The 13,845-nt window shown below is 33.5% G+C and overlaps 1 protein-coding gene across 1 annotated transcript in view; it reads left to right on the top strand.

Moving 5' to 3' along the window:
• Positions 1-6,854: 6,854 nt before the first annotated feature.
• The window catches only part of LOC148629642 (microphthalmia-associated transcription factor-like), a 43,456-nt gene continuing 36,465 nt past the window's right edge, over positions 6,855-13,845 (top strand). Inside the window, exon 1 of the mRNA XM_088554751.1 lies at positions 6,855-7,364. Coding sequence (XP_088410877.1) covers positions 7,075-7,364 — 290 coding nt within the window. The 5' untranslated portion in view covers positions 6,855-7,074. The remainder of the gene's footprint in view (positions 7,365-13,845) is intronic.

Genomic DNA, 13,845 nt, shown 5'->3' with positions numbered 1-13,845 from the left:
AACCGTTATATCCGGTAATGAAAGCTGCGAAGCAGCAGAGAAAACAAGTTACCCTTATCCGTGATAGGCTGTATATTGACAATGAATTGTATATTCCCGACACCGTTACAACAAATGATCCTGCCGCTAACCACCACACGTCTCCAAAAGTATCCACTTCTGGTAACTCGCCGCCTTATAAAAGACAGAGACAGGGACCGTCTCCTCGTTTTTCGAATGTAACTGCTCATTCGGCATCCGTCGGATAGGGGGTTGGTGCAAGAGGACCCCTCGGACTTAACAGGGACCTCAATATAGATACATGTAGTAATCTCCAAAATGATGTTAACATTATTAAAAGTAATTTAAAAAATTGTTATTTAAATGTTTGTGGTCCAAAGAAAAGATTATTATCTCCTGGTTTTTTAGATATCTTGCATGAACATGATATTTGTGTATTTGTAGAAACAAAACTTACAGATTTAGATAATATAGATTTACCAGATGGTTTTGACTATGTCACAAAAAAAAAAATAGACAAAAATTTAAAAAAGCGTCAGGTGGAATAATAGTGATTTACAAAAAAAGTTTAGGTAAAAAATTAAAATTTTACAAAACTGAAAGCCAGTTTGTTCAGTGGTTTAAGATATCAAATTCTTTAATTCTAAGTGATTCTGATGTACTATTCGGATGTGTGTATGTACCACCTGAAAATTCGAATTACTCTAGTTTGGAAGCTTTTGAAGAAATGGAAAACGAATTAAGAACTTTAGTAAATAACGAAAATAGTTATGTTGCACTAATCGGTGATTTTAACTCAAAAAACGGGTGTATTACCAGATTATGTAATTCCAGACGAGTCTATAGTGAATTTATTTGACTTAGATCATGATGCTGATATTTTAGCATACTTGTATGATTCTCAAGAATTGATACATAACCAAATTTCATTACAGAGGGTATCTTAATGTACATGTAGACCAAATACTTATGGCAATAGATTACTTGAGATGTGTACAAAGAATAATATTTGTATTGTCAACTCTTAGAGTAGGTATAGACACAAATGTAGGTAAAAAAACATGTAATGATTCAAGTGTTGTTGATTACTTAATCGTATCATCAAAAATGTTTCCTTTTATTTCTGATTTTGAAATTTGTGGATTTTTACCTCTATATTCAGATTGTCACTGTATGATTAAGTTTAGTCTGCAGGCTACGTTTTGTAATGAGCAACAGACCGTTTATGAAGGAACACGCGAGTCAGTTTTGATTAAGTGGAAAACTGAAAAGAAATCCGAGTATGTAAATCATGTTCACGACGACTCTAACGGTAACATGGAGAGTGTGTTGAACAAATTAAATGCAATTTCTGCTAACAATGTTACACAAATTGAAATGAATAATATTGTTTCAGATATAAATACTATTTTCACAGATGCAGCGAAAAAAACTTTCGGTAAAGGAAAATTTCGTAAAAACTATTATAAACATAAAGATTTCGTAAAAACTATTATAAACATAAAGATTCAAAACCTTGGTATAATAGAAAGTGTTCAAATAGCAGGAAAAAAATTCATAAAGCACGTAAAAGATATAGCTTTCTGAAAAATGCTGAAAATAGACGAAAAATGAGGCTTGCTAGTAAAGAACACAAAAATACTCTAAATGAAGCATCTGAAAACTACCAACAAAAAGCTGCGGACGAGTTACGGGATATGTCTAAAAAGATTCGAAGGGACTTTGGAAAATTTTGAATAAACTTAATCAAAACAAAAAACAAAATGATAATGATGATATATCTCTTCAGGCATTATATGATCATTTTAAAGCATTAAATGAAAATGACAATATCGAAAATGACCAGTAACCGGATTTTAATTTTGATAATATATCTGATGAGGTTGAATCATTTTTAAATGGACCAATTACGTAAGATGAAATAAAAAAAGTTGTCTCAAATTTGAAAAATGGTAAGGCTTTTGGTAGTGATGGAATTTTAAATGAATATATCAAAGATAATATAAATGATCTGATGCCTGTTTACATAAAGCTTTTTAATTTAATTTTTGAAACTGGAATTATTCCTGATAGTTGGTCCACTGGAATAATGATTACTATTTTTAAAAATAAAGGCTCAAGGGCGGATCCGGAAATGTACAGAGGAATTACCTTGAATTCCTGTTTTAGTAAAACCTTTTCCGCTGTTTTGAATAATAGATTGAATATGTGCGCTGAACATGTTAATTTAATTACAATGTCACAACCAGGATTTCGTAGAGGTTTTTCTACAGTAGATAATATATTTGTATTGTATTCTCTAATCACTATATATTTTTCCCTTGGTAAAAAACTGTACTGCACTTTTGTAGATTTTAAAAGTGCGTTTGACACCGTTTGGAGATCAGGACTATGGCAAAAAATGCAAAAATCAAACATTAAAGGTAAAATTTTTACTGTAATTTATAATATGTATCAAAACATCAAAACATGTATTAAAAAAGGGAAATGATTTTTCACAATTTTTTATATCTCATATTGGAGTGAAACAGGGAGAAAATTTATCGTCTATTATGTACAGAGCAATGCTAGCACTACATTTAGAATTTCCACAGAAATTTAAATGGATATCTTATGTTAAGTCAATACTTGACGAAAATGGCTTGAGTATTATTTGGGAAGGTCAGATTCCAATGCAGAGATTGGCTCTGAAAAAATTAATTACACAACAATTACATGATCAATTTATCCAACAGTGGTTTGCCCAAATGAGCAATTCATCTAGAGGTCTTTTATATTCAGAATACAAAACCGAGTTTGGTTTAGAAAAATATTTACTAAAGTTGAAACAGAGCGATAGGTTATATATAGCAAAACTGAGATGCTCTAATTTAAAGATTCCCATTGAAACGGGGAGGTGGACAAATACTCCAAAAGAGCGAATTTGTCATCTTTGTGAAAACGGTCTTGGGGATGAATTTCATTACCTTTTTGTTTGTAATAATCCAGATTTAAAGAAATTCCGTAAAAAATATATTCCTCAATACTACTCTGTAAATCCAAGGGATCACAAATTAAAAAAGCTGTTAATGTTTTGCCATGTTGAACATTACAGAAATCTTGCAAATTATTTAAAAATTCTTATTCGTACTTTATAAATTATCTCATCCAGTGTATACTGTTTATGTAAATGCTTTAAAATTATGTGGTTCACTACCCCTATATATCGTACTTATTATAGGTATACTGCGTTGTATTCTCCCTGTATTTTGACTTAAATATACATGTATGTGTAAATGTATTTATATCTTGTATGGACTTATACGTTATGTGTTGCTTTGTATGCTATAATGTGATGTTTGTGTTTATATCATGTCCTCTTGTACACCTTTGTGTCTGAGGTTTAAATAAAGTATTGTCTTGTCTTGTCTTGTTATTACTGCGGTCTAATCAGAGATATTTATTGTTCGTTATGTCTGTTTCTTCTATTTACTACACGATGAAATTATTTGGCCACTGCACGCACAAGAACGAGCGGTGGATCCAGAGAGGAATGTTGAAGTTGGCACCCCTCTTTTTTATTGAAAAATGTGTCATCTTCATGCGTAAAATTGACAAAAAATGGTAAATAACGTCCTAGTACCCCTCTTTCTTTGAGGAAGCCCGCCTGGCATCTATATTTTTCAGTGTCTGGATCCGCCCCTGAGAACTACACAAGTGCCATTCATTTTTTTCCTCCGAGTCATTTTTCTGTTTTGTCCTCATATTTAGTTACAGCCGTGTGAGCATCATTATACCGAAGACCCACTCGCCTGACAATCCATTATTCCGATAATACAGTCTAATGGGATCTAAGATGGCTTACATAAAAAAAACCTGGGGAGAAAATACCGATCACTCGGGGAGGAGCTGAAGCAGGCATATTCTCAAATTTAGTCTTAATTCAAAAGCTAAACGATTTTTTTTTCATTTAAAAGCCGAAGTTGGCACATTTTCGATAGAACATCGTAATATGTTGTGTCTGTAAATAACCGTGATCCTTTGGCGCATGTAGCTGTAACGATCTTGTGACTAGAAATATCGCGTGGTTCTAGTATTCAATACAAACTGATATACAAAGCTTTTATTTGTATTTTTGTAGATATGACAGAAGTAAGCGCACTCTGAACATCGTATTTACGATTTGGTGTCTTTTCAATCAATCAGACAAATGAACGATAACTCTGACTTACAACAAGACAATTTACTAACTAACTGTGAGGTAAGCGTTTAAATTTATAGTAATATAGCTTGGAGAGGGTCGTAACTACCATTAAGGCAACGGAGACAACTGCATCCCCTAGAATTTCGGCAACATTAGAACAAATTATTTTCTAAATAGAATTACTCGAATATACAGGAATGTTCATGTATAATGAACATAGCACAATCCACACTGCATTTGGAGCAGAATAGAACAATAATAAACGTATAGGGTGTATATCTTTATTATTTTTCAGATTATGTTGAATTAAAAATCAGATTATTCAAATTGCATTTGTTTTATAGAGTAAACTCTGACCAATAGTGCATAAATTTAGAATAGAAAAAGAAAATGTCAGAGACATACAAAAAACAAAAAGGTTCTTTTTTAATACCTTTGCACCAATTCAGGAATTTACCCCCCCCCCCAAACTCCTAGAAAAGGTTCAATTTTATGCCATACAATGAAATAAAATTTCGACAGTGGCTATGCCCCCGAACAACCCTTCTAGGGGCCTGAGTCAGCGGCCCCAAACCCCTGCCTCCTCTAGCTTAACCCCTTACGTGTGGTTACAACTATAAATTTCAATTATATAGCAATTTTATACACGAAGGATTTCCAAGTTTCACATCACATTTTCCTCATATTTTCGCTATTGAAATTGATAAAAGGATATGCGAAGAAAATTCGTGTAAATCATTAGAGCTGTAGTCATTTTTATTAAATTGGTACCAATAATATAAGGATAAAACATAAAATGATGAGTTTCTTTTATATTTACAAATGATTATGAAATCATACAATAAAACTGCATTATTTGCCCACATGGTCACTTGCGGATAACAAGTTTTATCTTTAGTGAGGCCTTTCATCTATTTTCTTGCGTGATTTAAGCATAAAAAATAATAAAATAAATAAAAAATGAAAAACAAGAAAAAAAATAACCGTGTTTCCGTTAATAAGGATTATCAGATAAACAAAATTGTCTTTTTTTTTCAAAGTTTTTTTCCGGATTGTTTTGTATTTTAGGACACAATCAAACTTTAATAGTGCTTGTCCTAATCCAAGTCAGAAGGATATAAATATGAATAGAAACACACGTATTTCCATAAGGCTTAAGAACAGAACATTTACTATACACCACTTTCTTGATGCAAAAGAAATGTGTGTTTACGGTTTTATCCTGCCAGAACATGATAGGATGAAAAACTCAATGTCACATGGTGACAATTTGTTTAAATGTTCCGTATGGTAAAATTCAGAAAAATGCATGTCCCTGGTAGTTTGCATCGCCCCTTCCTCCCTGGGTTTATAAATATTAAGCAGTTCCTTGGTCCCGCAGGTCCGTCACACTTTTGTACTTCGTGGACTGTTTGAATTTTGTAAATCCACTGTACTCCCTTTATTCTGATTTGTTGTCAGTTTCCAACAAGATAACAAGGATTTGGTCACGTTAGTTGTTGGGCACCAATTTTGGATCCACGTACTGGAAATTTTAGTGAAACCGGAATAGTTATAATGAAATTGTTATTGCTATTATGCAACCAGGGTCAATGACGTTGTCAGCGAACCATAGAGAGAGTTGAGTGTATCCATATTGCATCGTTTCCTTCTAATCTTCTTGATAATCTTGCTGAAACTGTCAAAGGAATGCACCGGCTACTTAGATTTTACTTTGAGTGAATTGTACTCTGTCATAACCCCAGAAACACATTCTAATTACGTACCTGTGATATTTTACACACTTGATCGGTTCCATTGTCACTTTTCGTTCGTTTGTATTTTTGATGATGAGCGTCGATTAGTCATGATCTGTACGATTTGTTTACTTTTGTATATAACCCTTCTTCACATGTCTACGAAATAATGCAGCTTTTTTTGCAACTCGTGATGGAAACATGTTGATTTTCAACAAGACCTCTCGTGCATATTTTATGACTTTCCGGTGATTTAGAAGTAGCATCTGCCACTTCTATTAAAACAGACCTCACAGCCCCATTTACATCTAAATCGTAAAAAAAAGTATTCCAAATAAATGCACAAGAGATGAGGATAAACATTACGTAGAAAGAGAGTCTAACCCACTCGAAAGTTCAATTCTTTTTTGTGTCGGTGCAACTCTTTAGAGGAGGCTAAGCATTGATTGACCCTCGGTATAGCTGAGTCTGGGTTAATGGACAGTCACCAAATAACGGATATAAACGACATTTTGATGTTATATCTTTGTGCCGAAAAAGTAATTTTGATAAATTATTTTCCATTTCCTCATATAGGTAATTACTGATATGCGGAAATTTATAAAATTTGGTAATTTTTTTAACAGTCAATCAAAACGTCCCCAAACCACATACGGTTGTGAATAGGAAAACAACTCGTCAATCGGCTTTCTGTCGAATACTTCAACAGAAAACAACTAATTCAGATGTTCGAAATTAAGATGTAATATGTCAATGTAGCACCGTTAGTTTGAGGTGTACACAATTTTTCAGAAATGATTTCCGCCATCGAAAATATTTCTTACAGATATTTATATATCATTACATGGAATACGCGAGTAGCAATCTTGTTTTAGCCGAAGGGGAAATCCAGCCTAGTTATTTTGGACGATGGTCACCTTATTCGGGGACAAATGCTTTAAGTCAGTACTCGAAATGAAAATAAGATTGGATATTAAAACACGGAGATAGCGAACAGTTTACATTCAGATTATTAATCGAGAAAAATTTTGTTTATAGGTAAATCTTCAATGGGAGGCGTAATCGGAGTACGAGTACTCGCTCGCAACTATGAAATTTTATCTGTTTAACTTATAGAGGGATATGCAATAGAGAGAATCAAAGAATTTGACCATCATGGTTGTAACTTGTGGAATAAACAATGGATACGATTCAGAGAAATCTCTCGATTCTCCAGCATTGCCTCGAGGACACGAGGACATTGATTCTTCTGTGGAAACTGCGGATATGGGATCCACACAAGACGAAAATTCTGAAAAATGTCTTCGGACGGAATATGAAAATGTTGATAATAAACCTATTATAGTTCTAGCAAAATGCAACAAAAATGGAAAAATCGTGTTCCGTCGGATGATGAATTCTAAAAAAATGAAGAAGAAAATTAATAAGATAAAAGTGGTTAAAACGTAAGTATTACTAAAACGGTTCATTCTCTCATATATTCATTTAATCAAAAGTGATTGTATTTATAGCTAACGTAAGATATATTTCGTGACATAACACCCTCAGTTTTACTTAAATACACTCTGGTTTGTTTGGATAGTTTCTTATTCAATCATGCCCTTTTTAATTGCTTACATTAATGACCATATTATGTTTTTTTAAACTTCATTTTCAAACATTTAGCAAAAAGGTTTATACAACCAACAAATAAAGTGCATTCTAAATATTAACCCCTTCTTGAAAGGTACATATTCTACATATATCTTAATCAATAGTTACACTCGGAAATCCGGATAGGAGACACATCTCCCTTAGTATTTTCTGTAAACTGTTCTTCACTGTTAATTTTATTATTCACGCACAGGAAATAATTAATTTGTTATCTACCACTTCACACTGTACCTATGTTTATTTTTCCGAAATAGCCTTTTCGCTATTGTTTTTCTGTTCATATTAAAACAATCATAAAGCATCTGACTTTGATTGGGCATTCAATACTTTTCTTTTATTTGCATTTTCATTCGTCGGAACCAATAGTTTGTGACAGGATTCTCCATTCATACGCAATATCCGAAAATTCAGGTCGAATAATTACTTTATACTTGTAAATTATTACATGTAAAGTACGACCTTTACGTTTTACCTTACGGTATTTCATATGTTACGAACACCTGTCAATCTGTGGTTTATTGAAAACTATGTGTGATGCATTTGTACAAGGAATAAATTAAAGCAAACAATATAACGGAAGCCTGTGCAAGAAAAAAATACTATAACATTTTTGTGGTTCAAAATAATTATTATTGTGGAAATTGGGTACAGTTTCGTCAGAATGGGTCATGAGGGGGTACTCCTTTATCCCCCCGTATGAAATTTGAAATATTTTGAGTTTTTTTTTTAATATTTCAAAACATTTGAGTAACAGTCCACATAAAATTCAGACACTGTCAATGGCGAAGTGATTCATGATGAAGACAAAACCATCAAACAAAAGTCTACATATGGTATACTTTCACATAACGATAAACATTTCTACATTCAGATCTGCACCTTTTAGGAAATCATACATTCATCTCCCACTAAAATCAACCAAATCAAATCTAATTAAGAACGATAACTATTGCAAAGTGCCAATTTCATGTACAATCTGAATAATTTTCATCCCAAAAGCGCTAAAACCAAATGAAAAAACTAGGACTGATTATGTGATCAGTAACTGTTTCTGAACAAAAAATAAAAATGAATTTGGTGGGTAATCACCTGTCTGACTTTTAGAAAGACTGCTTCAATACTAAGAAAGAAATATAGTTAATAATTTATCAAGCAAATTTGATATTTAGCATCGTGTTATTCACACAGGATAATATGATATATATATATTTATATATATTTATATATAGAAGGGTCTGAAAAATTCCCAACAATGTTAGAACTGTCAAATTTGCGATGCAAATTTTTGGTCGTTCCCTCCGCGGAACTCGAACTTGTACCGCTGTGACATCTATGGCAACACCGCCTGCACAAAGTCCAACGCCCTAGACCACTCGGCCAGCTAGGCTATATAGCCTATCTGACCGATCGGTACAAGTTCGAGTCCCGCGGAGGGAACGACAAAAAAATTTGCATATATATATAAAATCGCATGGATTTACACGTGAATAGCTTTGTAGAGGAGATGCACAAAATAATTTATCTAGTTCATATCTGGTGCATAGTAGATAATGGGTTGAAATTTCTATAGCGAGTGTGGTTGTTTGAAAAAAATGCTGGCTTCAGCATGTTTACATTTGAGTCTTGCGAAATGCCATCGCCATAGATTTAAATTACACGAATCCGTCGACAGCTCAGATAACAGGACAGCATTTCATCTGTAATTCGTCTCTACGGTGGGAAAAGTTTCCTATAACTACTTTTGCTGCCAATTTTGATATGTTTAGTCAAACTTGCCTTGTATTTTTTCTCTAATTGTTTTGGTTAAATATGTCACCAAATACCAAATTAAGTATATGTATTATATACTGGAAAGTCAACGCTGATGTCAATAAATATCGACCCTGACCTTCCATTAATGCTCCAAGCCACTAACTGGTATTTCGATAGTCTTGTGATAACAAGTGCACTGAGTAGTTACGGAGATATTTTACCCTTATATAGGGTTAGAGAAAGATTAAGTCATTTACATAACATCTAATGGGCTGTCTGTCTATCTATCCTAATTGAAAGGCGGAGTGTTTGCCCTAACCTAAAAACTCTAGTCCGTGACATTAAGAAGACTCAAAATACTGCTTGCATTCTACAACAACATAATGTCATGTGCATGACGTACATGTATGCTTACACGATGACAATATACATTTATAGTCAGTTCGATGCATGAGAACTAAATAAAGGAACAACGCTTTTTTTGCAGTTGTTGGAGCTAGATGTTCAGAATTGTACTTAATGAACAGGAATGACATATTTTAGTTACGCTTTATATCTATACCAATTCATTTATATCTATACTATTCATTTATATCTATACAATTCATTTGTATCTATGGCAATTCATTCATATATATATATACCAATTCAATTCTCTCAAAGTGAGAAACATCATAGGTACAATGTATAGCTATATCAGCAGCATGCTTCAAGCAAATAAACTTAGACTTCAGGACATTGAAGACACTACGTATTCCGATTATTCCAGTGATATTGTATGGCAGACATTTCATGCATTTCTGAATGAGACCCTGCTATGTGTTTGTCCAACACACTGAGTCGTATTTTTATATGTCTAGCCCACGGGTATACTTATCACCCCTTGGCACATCATTCTGACTTCGAGCCAACCACTTTTCACCCTTTCTCATATATGCCACGTGCTTGGCGGAAAGAATAAGTAACTACCATTATTCAAGGTTTTGATATAACTCGACCGGGTAAAATCCAACGACCTCCAACATTACTCGATACGTATACGCGACTATGAGACCCAAAGGAAGTTGTATGTACAAAGAACGAATCAAGACACAAATTTATACAACTTCATCACTTGGACGTTTCGTGGTTTCAGAGGCTTTTTTATACTGTTATTTGGACCATCAACAAACTGTCAATTAACTGGGATATGAAAATGATGTAAGCAAATCTGATGTCCTATTTAACCACAGGTAATATTATCTGTTTAACTGAACCTTCCAAAACCGGAAAGAACACAAATATTTAATAATGACTTTATCAAACAGATAATGATATCGAAACGCGGTCAAAGAGGATTTACATATATCATTGAAGACTCGTTATTGCCTTAGTCTTCAAACAGTATATGTAAAAACATGCCCGGTTTACCTAAATGCCTCCTATCCCGCAACAGCTCCTGAGCACATTCTAATACTTTTGAGAAATTGCTCGAGACAAATGACTCGATCTTTGGGTAGATCTCTTAACGACTCTGTTCTCTTCGTCTTATAGGAGGAAACTGCCCCCGGATAGTTAGGAAGTCAGAGGAACTCTCATTTGCGTCACATTTTGGTTGAGTTATTGCCATCACTTGGCATCCGTCGTCGTCGTCGTTAACGATTTTTCAAAACTCTTCTCCTCTGAAACCACTGAACCAATAAGAACCAAACAAGGTATATATATATTCCTTGAAGTATTCTGCATGCAGAACTGATGCAGGGATTTTTGATCCGTTGAAAAACGTGGCCACTGTTACTTAAAGTAGAACATAGGGATCAGATATTTCCCAAACAGTTTGGTTTCGCTAAATTCTTACTGTGTAAAAATAATGAGATTTGTCTGTGGTAAAATTTTCGTCTTAATCTTTTAAACCATATTTGAATCGTTGCCCTTTTCTGACGTTTATTTGCTATATTTCTAATGTTATTATTTCTTTCAAAAATCTGCTCCACTGACACTACCAGACCAATTAAAGCCAAACTTGGCAGGAATGGTGTTAAGAACTGATATGAGGATTTTGTATCCGTCGAAAAATGGCCGCCTTTACTAAAAATAGAACATAAGGGTCAGACAGAGTTTTTCGTATATATCTTCAAGATCCTTAGATTTAACCAAATTCTGACAGGGTAAAAGTGTTAATCATGATGAGATCTATCGTGGGTTAAATTTTCGTGTAAATCTGTTCAGCCGTTTTGGAATTATTGCCCTTTTTGACGGTTTTCGCTATTTTTAATGTTATTTCTTTTAAAAATCTTCTCCTCTGAAATCATTCGACCAATTTGAACCAAACTTAGTATGACTGTTTTTTTATGGTTTTTTGCATAGAACAGATGTGGGGATTTCTTATCCGTCGAAAAACATGGCCACCGTTACCGTTTAGGTCGGACAGAAGTTTTTGCAAATATCTCCAGAATTGTTAGGTTTAGCCAAATTCTGACGAGCTGAAAGCGCCCAGAGCATGATGAGATCTATCTGTGATCAAATTTTCGTGTAAATCTTTCAAGTCATTTTTGAGTAATTGAACTTAGTCCATGTTTTTTTTTTTTTTATTATTATTTTTTATTTTTATTTTTTTTTTTGCTTTTTTAATGTCATTACTTCAAACAAAATTCTTCTCATAAATATTGAAGTACAGACAGAATTTAATAAAAATTGATATGATTGTTCCTTAGGTATGGGTGTTCTAATAGAGACAGCCTCTTAGGAATTTTAATCCAAGAAAAATATGACCGCTTTTATAAAAAAAAAAGGTTGTTGCTTATCGAACCAGGTGAGGGATTCAGGCTCTTTAGAACCTCTAGTTTATATCATTAACGTTTACAAGATCAAATACATTTTGCAATAAAACTTGGTCCCTTAATTGTCCCTGTAACCTTCAAAGTCCATACGAGCCTTAGTCGGTAGGGTCAAACATACCACATTAACTTATATGCTACGTAAATGAAGGATGATAAATAGGGACACTTCACATTATACATATAGCGTTTTCGATAACGATGGATTTTAGTTGTAAAAATGTATTAGATATGTATTGAAAACTTTTGCTGTCATATAACATACTTTATATTTTTAGTGTTGTCATGAAGAAGCGAAAACGAAGGTGAAAACAAGTTAAAGTCCATGCTACTTCTAATTGTCCCTGTCCCATGTTCCTTCTAATGTAAACATGACACTATGACACTTAAACCTGCATAACTTCCGTTGCACTGCATGCTCAAATTGTATATACATGTGTTGACTGCAGTTTTAGGTGTCAAAGAATTACGTTTTAGTCATTATTATATTAGAGTGTAAGCAAACTTTCGATAAAAGAAAGTAAATGAAGTAAAGCGTCAAGAAAAGTTTGATATCGCGTCCTTATTACCAGGTTTAAAACATGTTAATGTATACGAAATTTCAGATCATGTCTTTCGAGTTCCGTGGCATTCCAAGTCTTGCAGTCTTATTGACACCTGGAACGCACAATTTGCACTTTCACCTTATCTGCATGCATGATAAAAACTTTTCTTGATGTAAAAAACAAGGAATAATATTCATCAAATTTATCATGGTTTTCTAAGCAAAAAATATAAAGAAGTGCACATTCAGAATTGCGGATAATCGGAACCCAAAAAATCAAACATGTTGAGCTTTCCTGTACCTAAGTATTTTAGATTATCCACCTACAAATAAAAATGTTAAGGGACCTCCGAGGTCACATTGAATTTTCTTTTGCGTCAATTTATTTGAAAGGATTGCATGAGGTATATACTCTGTGACTACCCAAATAGTTGTTTATCCTGGATACCATTTACTGTAACATTCATGTGTTTATTGAAGGCAGGAGATAAACGAAGGTATATAAACAATCGGATGAATAAAATTATCTAAAATTGACCAAAACTTATTTCTGTGAGAATTCAAATGATTAAGGAACACTCCATGATCGGTATCCGCAAACGTGTATCAGAAAATTGTGTCAGTTGGGATCTTTGTATCTCTGAGTATTGATATAGCTTTGAATAAATCTCATAAAATGATAACATTACAGCGAGTTTATCTATATACACAAAGCAGACAGCTTTATGACCCCAAAACGTCTTTTCCATCTTTTGGACAAACCCCTGTCATATTTTCCATATTTTGGACAAACCCCTGTCTTATGTCCGATATGCTTAAACCCATGAATTAACGTCTATAAAAACATTTCCGAACGTTCCGTTGTTGTATCCTGAATCAGTTCATTTAGCTGGTTTTCCATCGCATAGTAAAAACAATATATATATAGCCCATCCGATAGTATATATGGTCAAATCTCATGGCCCAATCATAAGATTAAACATATGTATTATAGCATGTCTTGAATGAATAAGTAAATAATGTCTGTTTTATAACTTTTTCGATGTATGAATTCCGAGTTACTCATTTGCTTTTGTTACTTTGTTTATATGATTTTAGTTACTTCATGATCTTTCTTGTGTGTGTCTGTAACAACAGAGACCAAAATCAAATCGATCATAT

This window comes from Perna viridis, chromosome 1, assembly GCF_037379345.1.
Source record: "Perna viridis isolate PV_CMFRI_1.1 ecotype Kerala chromosome 1, ASM3737934v1, whole genome shotgun sequence".
NCBI lineage: Eukaryota > Metazoa > Mollusca > Bivalvia > Mytilida > Mytilidae > Perna > Perna viridis.
The sequence above is the reverse complement of the archived record's forward strand: the minus strand, read 5'-3'. Positions and strand labels throughout refer to the sequence as shown.